Source organism: Piliocolobus tephrosceles, chromosome 1 (genome assembly GCF_002776525.5).
Source record: "Piliocolobus tephrosceles isolate RC106 chromosome 1, ASM277652v3, whole genome shotgun sequence".
Taxonomy (NCBI): Eukaryota; Metazoa; Chordata; class Mammalia; order Primates; family Cercopithecidae; genus Piliocolobus; species Piliocolobus tephrosceles.
Window position 1 is genome coordinate 30,255,071 of NC_045434.1, and position 13,208 is coordinate 30,268,278.

At 37.7% G+C, this 13,208-nt stretch overlaps 2 protein-coding genes across 3 annotated transcripts in view; one reads left to right on the forward strand and one right to left on the reverse strand.

Annotated features, from left to right (window-relative positions):
- The window catches only part of ANKRD45 (ankyrin repeat domain 45), a 51,730-nt gene that overhangs the window by 10,613 nt on the left and 27,909 nt on the right, over positions 1-13,208 (reverse strand). The window lies entirely within an intron of this gene.
- Positions 5,606-7,430, forward strand: TEX50 (testis expressed 50). The gene is made up of 2 exons (XM_023207034.1): positions 5,606-6,142; positions 7,124-7,430. Exons 1-2 carry the CDS (start codon positions 5,819-5,821, stop codon positions 7,286-7,288), a joined length of 489 nt encoding a protein of 162 aa, XP_023062802.1. The 5' UTR covers positions 5,606-5,818; the 3' UTR covers positions 7,289-7,430.

Consider the following 13,208-nt stretch of genomic DNA (forward strand, 5'->3'; position numbering starts at 1 on the left):
AAAAAAAAAAAAAAAAAAAAAAAAAAAAAAAAAAAAAAAAAAAAACAGAGACACAAAAAATAAAAAGCAAGAGATTAAAACATACTACCAGAGAAAATCACCTTCACTAAAAGGAAGACAGGAAGGAAGGAAAGAAGGAATATAAGACCCCAAAACAACCAGAAAACAAATAGCAAACTGGCAGGAATAAGTCCTTACTTAACCAATAATAACACTGAATGTAAATAGACTAAACTCTCCAATCAAAAGACATAGAGTGGTTGAAGAGATAAAAATCAAAGATCCAATTATCTGTTACATATAAGAAACACACTTCACCTATAAAGACACACATAGGTGGAAAATAAAAGGATAAAAAAAGATATTCCATGCCAATGGAAACCAATAAAGAGCAGGAGTAGTACACTTACATCAGACAAAATAGATTTCAAGAAAAAAACTATGAAAGAGACAAAGAAGGTCATATATAATAATAGAGGGGTCACTTTAGCAAGAGGATATAACAGCTGGGAATATACATGCACCCAACATTGGAGCACCCAGATATTTAAAGCAAATATTATTAGAGCTAAAGAGAGAGAGAGAGAGAGATAGACCCCAATACAATAATAGGTGGAGACTTCAACACCCCACTTTCAGCACTGGACAGATCATCCAGACAGAACATTAAAAAAGAAACATCGGACTTAATTTGCACTACCGACCAAATGGACCTACTAGATATTTACAGAACATTTCATTCAATGACTGCACAAGGCACATTTTTCTACTCGGCACATGGATCATTCTCAAGGACAGACCATATATTAGGCCACAAAAAAAGTCTTAAAAGTTTCAAAAAAAATTAAAATTATATCAAGCATTTTCTCTGACCACAATGGAATAAAGCTAGAAATTAATAACAAGAGGAATTTTGGAAACTATACAGCACATAGAAATGAAACAGTATGCTTCTGAATGAACAGTGTGTCAATGAAGAAATTACTAATAAGAAGGAAATTTTTTAAATTCTTGCAACAAATGAAAATAGAAACACAATATACCAAAACTATGGAATGCAATGAAAGCAATACTAAGAGGAAAGTTTATAGCAATAAACGCCTACATTAAAAAAATACAAAAACTTCAAATAAACACCTTAACAATACATCTTAAAGAACTAGAAAACCAAGAGCAAACCAAACCCAAAATTAGTAGAACAAAATAAATAAAAAAGATCCTAACAAAAATTAATGAAATTGAAATTTTAAAAAAATTTCAAAAGATCAATGAAATGAAAAGTTGGTTTTTTGAAAAGATAAACAAAATTGGCAAACTATTAGCCAGACTAAGAAATAAAGGCCCAAATTTTAAAAATCAGAAAAAATGAAAAAGAAGAAATTACAACCAATTCCACAGAAATTCAAAAGATCATTAGAGGCTACTATGAGCAAATATATGCCAATAAATTGGAAAACTTAAGATAAATGGATAAAGTTCTAGACACATACAACCTATAAGTTTAAACCATGAAGAAATCCAAAACCTGAATAAACCAATAACAAGTAACGAGATGAAAGCTGTAATAAAAAGCCTCCAAGCAAAGAAAAGCCCAGGACCCAATAGCTTCATGCTGTTTTACCAAACACTTAAAGAACTAATACGATTCCTACTCAAACTATTCTGAAAAATAGAGAAGGAGGAAATACTTCCAAATACATTTTACAGAGCCATTATTACCCTGATACCAAAACCAGATGAAGATACATTTAAAAAAAAAAAAAAAAAAAAAAACCTCAAAACTACAAGCCAATCTCCCTGATGAACACTGATGGAAAAATCCTCAACAAAATGCTAGCAAACTGAATTCAACCACACATTTAAAAGATCATTCATCATGACTATCATCATGACCAAGTGACATTTATCCCAAGGATGCAAGGATGTTTCAACAAATGCAAATCAACTAATGTGATACATCATATCAACAGAATGAAGGACACAACCATATGATCATTTTAATTGAGGCTAAAATTTAATATTGCTTCATGTAAAAGCCCCCAAAAAACTGGGTATAGTAGGAACATACATCAACACAATAAAAGCCACATATGACAGACCCACAGCTGGTGTAATGTAGAACAGGAAAAACTGAAAGCTTTTCCTTTAAAATCTGGAATAAGACAAGAATGCCCACTTTCACCACTGTTATTCAATGTAGTGTTGGAAGTCTTACCTAGAGCAATCAGAGAAGAAAATAAAGGGCATCCAAATTGGAAAGGAGGAAGTAAAATTATCCTTGATTCCAGCTGATATAATTTTATATTTGGAAAAGTGTAAAGACTCCACCAAAAAAATTATTAGAACTGATAAACAAATTCAGTAAAATTGCGGGATACAAAATCAACATGCAAAAATCAGTAGTATTTCTATAGGCCAACAGTGAACAATCTGAAAAAAAAAAAAAAATCAAGAAAGTAACCCCATTTACAATACATACAAAGAAAATAAAATACTTAGGAATAAACTTAACCCAAAAAGTGAAAAATCTCTATAATGAAAACTATAAAAGACTGATGCAAGAAACTGAAGAGGACACAAAAAATGGAAAGACATTCCATGTTCATAGATTGGAAGAATCGATATTGTTAAAATGCTCATACTACCCAAAGCAATGTACAGATTCAATACATTGGTATCAAAATACTAATGATATGCTTTGCAGAAATAGAAAAAACAATACTAAAATTTTTATGGAACCAAAAAGACCCAGAATAGCCAAAGACATCCTGAGCAAAACAAAAACAAAAAAACTGAAGGAATCACATTACTTGACTTCAAATTATACTATAGAGCTATAGTAACCAAAACAGCATGGGACTGGCCTAAAAACAGGCACACAGACCAATGGAACAGAATGAAGAACCTAGAAATAAATCCATAAATCTATAGTGAACTCACTTTTGACAAAGATGCCAAGAGCATACATTGGGGAAAGGACAGTCTCTTCAATCAATGGTGCTGGGAAAACTGGATATCCATAAGCAGAAGAAACTAGACCCCATCTCTCACCACATACAAAAATTAAATCAAACTGAATTAAAGACTTAAATATAAGACCTCAAACTATGAAACTACTATAAGAAAACATTTGAGAAATGTTGCGGGAAGTCAGGGACCCCCAACGGAGGGACCGGCTGAAGCCACGGCAGAAGAAATAAATTGTGAAGATTTCATGGACATTTATTAGTTCCCCAAATTAATACTCTTATAATTTCTTACGCCTGTCTTTACCGCAATCTCTGAACATAAATTGTGAAGATTTCATGGACATTTATCACTTCCCCAATCAATACCCTTGTGATTTCCCATGCCTGTCTTTAATCTCCTAATCCCGTCATTTTCTTCATAAGCTGAGGAGGATATATGTCACCTCAGAACCCTGTGATGATTGTGTTAACTGCACAAATTGTTTGTAGAGCATGTGTGTTTGAACAGTATGAAATCTGGGCACCTTGAAAAAAGAACAGGATAACAGCAATCTTCAGGGAACAAGGGAGATAAGACTTGGAGCCTGACTGTGCAGGTGAGCCAGGTGGAACAGAGCCATATTTCTCTTCTTTCAAATGCAAATAGGAGAAATATCGCTGAATTATTTTTCTCAGCAAGGAACATCCCTGAGAAAGAGAATGTGCCCTGAGGGTAGGTCTATGAACGGACCCCTTAAGGCGGCTGCCTTTTATGGTCGAAGCTGAAGGGATGAACTAAGCACCGGTCTCCTGTAGCGCTCCCAGGCTTATTAGGGGGAGGAAATTCCCACCTAATAAATTTTGGTCAGACAGGTTATCTGCTCTCAAACCCTGTCTCCTGATAAGATGTTATCAATGACAATGCGTGCCTGAAACTTCATTAGCAATTTTAATTTCGCCCCATCCTGTGGTCCTGTGGTCTCGCCCTGCCTCCACTTGCTTTGTGATATTTTATTACCTTGTGAAGTATGTGATCTCTGTGACTCACACCCTATTGGTGCACTCCCTCCCCTTTTGAAAATCGCTAATAAAAGCTTGCTGGTTTTATGGCTTGGGGAACATCACGGAACCTGCCAACGTGTGATGTCTCCCCCAGACACCCAGCTTTAAAATTTTTCTCTCTTGTACTCTTTCCCTTTATTTCTCAAACCAGCCAAGACACCTAGGAAATAGAAAAGAACCCACGTTAACTATTGGGAGCGGGTTCTCCCAACAGGGAAACTCTCCAGGATACTGGTCTGGGCAAAGATTTTTTCAGTAATACCCTACAAGCAGAGGCAACCAAAGAAAAAAATCAACAAATGGGATTATGACATGAAAAAGCTTCTGCGCAGCAAAGGAAACAATCAATAAAATGAAGAGACAACCCACAGAATGGAAGAAAACTACCCATATGACAAGGGATTAATAACCAGAATATATAAGGAGCTCTAACAACTCAATAGGAAAAAAATCTAATAATCCTATTTTTTAAATGGGCAAAAGATGTGAATAGACATTTCTCAAAAGACATACAAAATAGCAACCAGTAAATGAAAAGGTGCTCAACATCGCTGATCATCCAGAGAAATGCAAATCAAAACTACAATGACATATCATATCACCATAGCACTCCACAGATACAGACACATAGATTTAGATAGATACAATTATTTTCTGTATCCCCCTACTAGAAAGTAAACTCTATGAAGGTTAATGATTCTGTTTTGGGCTACACTGTGTACGTATTCTCAGCTCCTAGAACAGTGTTTAGCACACAGTCAGCACTCAACAAATATTTGTTATATGAATGCTTACACAAAATGTCTTTGCTTATTATGTTTCCCCAGTCTTAGATATCCTCTCTACACTGCTGCCTACAAAAATTCTACTCATTCTTTAAAGCCCACTCACATATCTTTTTCTGCAAAATTTCCTAATTCCCCCAAGTGGAACTCATTGCCCTCTCAACAGTTATGTGTTTATAATTTTATTTACTTATAATTTTTTATATTTATTTTTATATTTATTTTTTATAATAAAATCAGAATCATTTAAATTATTACATTGGTTTTTGCTTTTACCTCCAGATTGTACACTCCTTAAAGGCAAGTTCTACGTCCCATCTTTTCATCATACACCATGCCACCTTCCTCACCCCTTACCCACTACCTGATAGGACCACATCACCACCACAGGAATATATTATAAGGGATAGGCACTCAATATTTGTTGAACTATTTGAAGGGAAGGACATTCCCAAACAAAAAAATAAAAGCAGATACTAGGTTATGTGAAGTGGTATACTATTTTTTAAGTAAATGTAAAACTGCAGTGCTTCAGAAGAAAGGTTAGAGGTGATATGAGTAAATTATTTCCATAAGATTCTATTAATATGACTACAGTTGAATTTATTAGCTGACAAAATATTAGTAAAGTGTTCATTTTAAGGAAAATTGAAGAAGCTGAAACCATTCTGGCAAAACAACAACACAACAAAAAAAAAGTATCTTTAAGAAACTCAATGTGATTGGTCAGGTGACACCTTTTAGTTCCAATGTGGTTCTTTATGATGTCACTGAACTTACCCCTGAGTCACTATGACTGATAATGTTACAATGATCATCAGTGTATCCTTTGCTGGGCATATTTTGCTGACTGGCAAGGTTATATGAAGTGCTTTTATTGAAGCACCATTTTAGCTAATAGCTTATGGTATTTTCTGCTTCCCTTCATAGGGAATTTAGCTATTTTATTTTATTATTTAGCTAATTTAGCTATTTTAAAATAGCTAAATTTTAGCTACTTTTTTTTTCAGTTGACAAAAAAGGATGTCTAATCAAGGACTACCACTGATTTTTTCTCTGTTGCTTATCTGCTTCTTTGGGGAGAGTTTCTGCATTTGTGATGGAACTATCTGGACAAAGGTTGGATGGGAGATTCTTCCAGAAGAAGTACATTATTGGAAATTTAAGCGTTCTCCATCTCACCATCTGCCTTATCTTCTGGATAAACTATGCTGCTACTTTGCTAACATGGATATATTTCACGGTTGTTTATATCTCATTTATAATTTATCACAAGCTCTCTTTTTCATCTTATTTGTTTTGTCTGTGCATTACCTGTGGATGAAATGGAAGAAACACCAAAAAAAGGTGAATTCATAATACAAGTAGTAATAGTTACATAATCTCTAAGGGTTTAGAACATAATATTACCAGTTTCTTTGAGAGAGGGTACCGTGTTTTATTCCTCATTGTAATCTTCCCCCAACTTCCCATTCATCCCCAGCATCTAGCACAGTGTCTTGCTCATACTAGGTGTTGAACAAATGTGTACTGAATTAGAAGGTCCTTAGAATCATCTAGTCCCCTCTACTTCAAGTTACAAAACACACCAAAAAAAGTAGTGTGCTACCATTCGGAGAATGTATGGAAAATCAAGTTATCTGTCTGGGTCCTGAGGTAAGTCATTTGTTCTTTCTCAGTTGCCTCATCCATAAAAGGATCTGTAACAAGAGATCTCTTAGAACCCTTCCAGATGTATCTAAGAAATCTAAGTACAAAAGTTGTCATGTAATTTTTATATGGGCTATAAACTAATTGCTAATATTAAAACAACTTTCTGGGAAATGGAGTTTTTAAACTATTATATAATTTCCCACTTTGCCAATAGACGACACCATAGTTTCAGAGGCAACCTTAAAAGCTCTTTGATCAAAAAACAAACAAAACCTCATTGACCTTCAGAAGAATTAGATATTTATAAATGTTTTCTTATTTTTAAAATGACTGTTACTTTATGGTATTATACCTTGAGGTTCTTTAGTAAAGGAATACATTTTGCTAATCAAATAATTTCTCACAAGAGAGTACCCTAAACATAGGACACACAAATTGTTTGCTGATGGTGATAAAGATGATATATGTGGCATACAGATAACATTTCCTCTGCATTTATACCTTTCTTCTATAGTAACCTTCCTTTTGTATAAATAATTGATGTGTGCTGTTTTAATAAAGTTTCTTTACACATTTAGAACACAAATTTAATTTGAACTATATTATTAACTATACTATAGTATTGAACTCTACTATTGTATGTAGATAAAATCTATATTGTTTTTCCCCTTTTAGCTGAAAAACCAAGCCTCATTAGAAAAACCTGGTAATGATCTAGAAAGCCCATTCATCTACAACATTGACAAAACACTCTACAGAGTGGCAACCACAGCATCAGCGATATACAAGATCTGGGATCACAGGTCTTACCATCCTTCTTCTAAGAAAATTAAGCACTGAAAATTAAAGAAGAAGAGTAAAGAAGAAGGAGCCAGAAGACACTAAATATATGCATATGCAAATATAGCTTAGTCAAATGTAGAGATCACAAAAGAAATCTATGATCTAAAGATAAAAATGGTTCTTTGGAAACCTTTATAAATTTTTTGCCACAATCTTTACTAAAATTTTCCAAAGAAGCCTGGGTTGAAATGTTGCTTGCATTCAATTAAAAAAGAACCCGGACTTACTAAAGTACCAGAGAAAAAATTGTATACTGTAGAAAATGAAATAGAGGTTCCTCTTCAAAGGGACTTTCCTCCCAGACTAATTCAGAATAGAAAGTAACCTCTCTTAGAAGCAAAATTTACTCAAAGACCCAAGCTAATATTGTTAAATTCTGCTAACTGTAATAAAGAAATCAATATACTCTGTTCTTAGCTCCCACATTTTAGCCTACATATTTGCCCTGGCATGCCTGAACAGGTCCAAGCAAGCATTAGGTCATAGCCTGTTCCTCTTTCCTTATTTGAAAGTGTTTTTGCCTCTCTCAGCATTCCACAAGTTACTTCCTCTCTTCCTTTGTTCTCCTCTGCCTTTACCTCTTTTGGGAAGTTCTAAGTTGCTAGCCAATCAGGTCGAGTACAGAATGTGAGGTCCCATTCCAGCCAATGGAAACTGGACACAGCAGTAGGGTGGACGCATCAGGTTATAAACAACTCTGTCTCTTTTGTTCGTGTGTGGCAAGACTGTTAGCAAGCAGCACCCTTTCTGCAGAAAGTAAACTAGCCTTGCTGAGAGATCCTTTGTCTCAGTGTTGATTTTTTGTGACACTGAGCACCTGTTCCCAACAATTTAGTGGCCCATAGGGGATTAACATTCCCCTCTGGGACAGTCTTTGGTCCTCTCTCATGGGTAGGTGCCCTGCCGCACATTGCAGCAGCCCCAGGAGGACAGCCAGGACCTACCTGGTGCAAGGAATACAGTTGGATTCTCAGCAACGCAGGGAAAGAGAGAGGCTTGTGGGACTGCAGGGACCAGGTGACTCCATGCATGGGCCAAGGTAGGAAAAGCTGCAAGAGGGTGGCAAAGTACTTCCTTGGTGGTCAGCTTTTGGAAGCTGAGTGTGTGTGCATGACCGATTACCAGTCTGTTGCTGGACAGAGTGCATGAACACAAACAGGAAGGGTGTAAAGAACCTCCAAAAGGGAAAAGGAGGAAGGTTAACCTCCCAGGGAAAGAGAATCGGCGAGACATCTCTGGTACGAGAGATTGAGCCTTTTGGCAAGCCTTTAAAGATGGGACAGCCAAGATATCCCCAGTCTGAAGGATCTGGGGGATTGAGCCTTCCCGGGAAAAGAACAGGCGAGACATCCCTAGCACAAGGGATTGGGCCTATCTAGGATTCAACATGGGAAAAGACTTGGCAAGCCTCCAAAGGAAGGGAGGGCAAGAAGCCTCTAGTAGGAGAGGTTCAGCCAAGCCCCTCTCCCCCGTTGCCACTGCCACCGCACCCAGGAGTGCTAGAAACATCCAGCAAGGAGCAAGGGGGGTTGAACGCTCCAGGGAAAGAGCCTATTCTAGTCAGGCATCACCCAAAAACTTCAAGATAGGAAATGTTTCGAGTAAGACAGGGAAGATAAAGACCCGTGGCTATAGCAGTATTAGTTGAAGAAAGTAGAAAATTAACCTTTGGAGGGGGTAAACTACAAGCATACCCCACCAAGTTAGAGCTATTTTAAATCAAAACCAGGAAGGTGGCTTACTGACTCCAGAATCTTGAAATATAAGGCTATTTTACCAGAAAACGATGATTTCACCTTGACTACTGATAAGTTGCTCAACCCAGCAGGTTTCTTGGCAGGAGACCCAAATTTAAAAAACACTTGTGTCTAGATTTCACTACCAAACAAAAGTCAGGCCAGATCTAGGAGAGGTCCCTTTTAAAACAGAGCGGCACTGGTTTATAGATGGTTCCTCCAAAATAGTCAAAGTAGAAAAACATAATTGGTATTCAGTAATTGATGGAGAAACGCTTGAAGAAGTAGAGTCAGGAAGACTGCCCAATAATTAGTCTGCCCAAACCTGTGACCTGTTTGCACTCAATCAAGCTTTGAAATATTTGCAGAACAAAGAAGGAACTGTTTATACTGATTCTAAGTATGCCTTTGGAGTGGTACATACAGTTAGAAAAATTTGGGCTGAGCAAGGTCTTATTAACAGTAAAGGCCAAGATCTAGTCCACAAAGAACTAATTGTTCATGTCCTAGACAATCTCCAGTTGCCAGAAGAGATAGCTATTGTACATGTCCCAGGGCATAAAGGACTTTTCTTTCACAAGTCAGGGAAATAACCAAATGACCTTGCAGGTCAGATAACCAAACAAGCTGCTGTTTCTTCTAAAATGCCTTTCACTTAATTCCTTGCCTTCCTTCCCCTACTGCAGTCCGCATCTTCTCTTCCACTAAAAAAGGAAAAGTTAATAAAAATAGATAAAAATAGAAGCTAAAGAGAACACAGAAGGAAAATGGATATTGCCAGATCAAAGGAAGATGTTACCCAAACCTCTCATAAGGGAGGTCTTAACCACAGTTCTCAGACTTCATAGATGTATAGGAATTTATACCCTAGCCAAGCAAGTTACAAATAGTTGTCTAATATGTAAGAAAACCAACAAACAAGTCATAAAGAAATCACCTCCAAGGGGGAGGGATCCAGGACTAAGGCCATTCCAAAGCGTTCAAATGAACTGCACTGAAATGACCCCAATCAGTTGCCTAAAGTATTTGTTGGTAAGAGTAGATCATCTCACTCACTAGACTGAAGCTACCTCCTTTTCAAATGCAACAGCTAATTATGTAGTTAAAGCATTAATTGAGAATATAGCACCCAAATGTAGGCTAATAGAAAATATGGACTTGGACAATGGAACCCATCTCACAGCCCATGTCATTAAGAAGCTATCCCAGGTTTTAAACATTAGATGGGAGTATCATATCCCTTGGCATCCATCTTCATCATGGAGGGTAGAAAGGATGAATCAGACCTTAAAGAACCACTTAACCAAATTAGTTCTAGAAACTCGTTTACTGTGGACCAAATGTCTTCCCATTGCCTTATTGAGGATCAGGACAGCTCCCTGAAAGGATACACGCCTCTCTTCATATGAAATGTTATATGGATTACCTTATTTACATTCCTCAGCTGATGTTCCTACATTTAAAACTAAGGATCAGTTCCTCAGAAATTATATACTTGGTCTCTCCTCTACCTTTTCTTAAGGTCAAAGGTCTCTTAGCACCAGCCACCACTAGAATTTCCAGAACACCAGCACCAACCTGGGGACCACCTTCTTATCAAAGGGTGGAAGGAAGGAAAACTCGAGCCCAGCTGGGAAGGCCCCTATCTGGTGCTGTTAATCACCGAGACTGCCGTCCACACAGCTGAGAAAGGATGGACCCACCATACTCGAGTCAAGAAAGCATCTTCCTCGTCAGAATCATGGGTTGCTGTACCAGGATTGAGCCCTACCAAGTTAAAGTTAAAGAAAGCTTAATTTTCATGTACCTTCTATATTGCTTCCTTTCCTTTCCTTATTCTGTTATTAGGTCCTTTGTTATTAATATAACTAAGTCTGACCCACCTCAGACCATTGCCTTTAATGCTTGCTCTGTCATACCTTGTGGAGATGTGAAGGATCAATGACAGCTAGCCTTTTCACACAAATATTTGTGTCCCAGCCCTCTGACACAGTTACTCCTAGCACTGATAGTTGTGATTTCCTGCAGCTGAGACACCAATTCTCTGCTCCTACAGCCTGGCAACCTTGTAGTAGCCGGAACTATGTCCTTTGAACTACTCAGGAGCAAGGTTAGACTTCCACGGAGGAGGTTTGTGCAAATCTAAAACCCCTCATCTATTTCACTAAAGGGACTACCCCTTCTAACTGTCAGCCTTATCGGTGTAACCCTGTCCTCTCTCTCACCACCTCCACCTTAACTGACTCTAAACTTGCCCTTGCTCACTTCTATGGTATGGGGATTGATGTAAATGGGAAAGACCCCCTAGGCATTTTTGAGATACGCATTATTCCCCCGTCTTCCCTTTCTTCAGTATCCTCATTTTTCAATCCCACACCAGTTACTCCGACACCTAATGATAAAACTAGAGTGTCTATTGTGAAAGTGAAATATCTAAGACAGACCTTAGCTATTGAGACAGGATATCAAGATGCAAATACCTGGCTGAAATGGATTAAATATTCCGTTTGCACTTTAAATAAAAGCGATTGTTACGCTTGTGCACACAGTAGACCAGAGGCCCAGGTTGTCCCTTTCCACTCAGATGGTCTCCTTGTTGACCAGGCATGGACTGTATGGTGGCTCTCTTCCAGAATCCCACTGCTTGGGATAATCCATCACGCCAAGCTCTCTCTGCTGTTTCCTGAAGTTCGACACCCTGAGGGTCAGGCCTGGAGGGCAATCCAGCTTCCACCTCTAAATGCCAAGTTTACTTCATGCCTTGCACAGCAGGGGGGAGAATTTAGTGTTCCTTGGAAGCATAAAAAGATGCAAGGAACTCAAGCCTATCCAGAAGCTTGCCCATCAGTCCCCGAGCAGATGTATGGTGGTACTATGGAGGACCTTTACTGGATACTCTGCCTTATAATTGGAGCAGTACTTGTGCTCTAATCCAATTGACTATCCCCTTCACCCTGGCGTTTCATCAATCTGAGAAAGTAAAAACAAGACACTGCAGACCAAGGGAAACTCCATATGAGTCCTTTGATCTCAGGTTTACATAGATGTTATTGGGGTCCCATGAGGAGTGCCAGATAAGTTTAAAGCATGGAATCAAATAGCTACAGGATTTGAATATACATTGTTCTGGTGGTTAACTATAAATCTATAAATAAAAATGTAGACTGGATAAACTATATTACAATCAGCAATGATTTGTAAATCATACTAGAGACTCCATCAAAGGGATAGCTGAGCAACTAAGACCTACCAGCCAGATGGCCTGGAAAAATAGAATAGCCTTAGATATGATATTAGTAGAAAAGGGAGATGTTTGCATCATGATTGAAACTCAATGTTGTACCTTTATTCCTAATAATACTGCCCCTGACGGAACTATAACAAGAGTGCTGCAAGGATTAACAGCCCTATCCAATGAACTTGCCAAAAATTCTGGACTAAATGATCCTTTTTCTAAAAGATAGAACATTGGTTCAGTGGATGGAAAGGGATTTTGACTTCAATTCTCACCTCGTTAGCTCTTGTTATTGGTATACTTATTCTCACAGGCTGTTGTATTATTCCCTGCCTTCAAAGTTTTATACAAAAACTTGTCTCTGCCACTCTTACAAAGCTAATTCCTAACTTTCCTCCACCCTATTCAGAATGATTACTTCTCTTAAAAGGACAAACAGAGCAATTGAGTCAAGACATGTTAAACAAGTTTAAAGAGGAATTATAAAATAAAAGAGGGGGGAATTGTAGAAAATGAAATAGAGGTTCCTCTTCAAAGGGACATACCTCTCAGTCTAATTCAGAATAGATAGTAACCTCTCTTAGAAGCAAAATTTACTCAAAGGCCTGTGCTAATATTCTTAAATTCTGCTAGCTATAATAAAGAAATCAATATACTCTGTTCTTAGCTCCACATTTTAGCCTACATATTTGCCCTGGCATGCCTGAACAGGTCCAAGCAAGCATTAGGTCATAGCCTGTTCCTCTTTCCTTATTTGGAAGTATTTTTGCCTCTCTCAGCATTCCGCAAGTTACTTCCTCTCTTCCTTTGTTCTCCTCTGCCTTTACCTCTTTTGGGAAGTTCTAAGCTGCTAGCCAATCAGGTCGAGTACAGAATGTGAGGTCCTGTTCCAGCCAATGGAAACCGGACACAGCAGTAGGATGGACGCACCAGATTATAAATGACC

What these genes read in the sequence shown, in the direction of transcription:
- TEX50 (XM_023207034.1), top strand. Translation starts at nt 5,819, where the DNA reads ATGTCTAATCAAGGACTACCACTGATTTTTTCTCTGTTGCTTATCTGC. An exon ending in GGAAGAAACACCAAAAAAAG is followed by an intron (nt 6,143 to 7,123) that starts GTGAATTCATAA and finishes TTCCCCTTTTAG; the next exon opens with CTGAAAAACCAAGCCTCATT.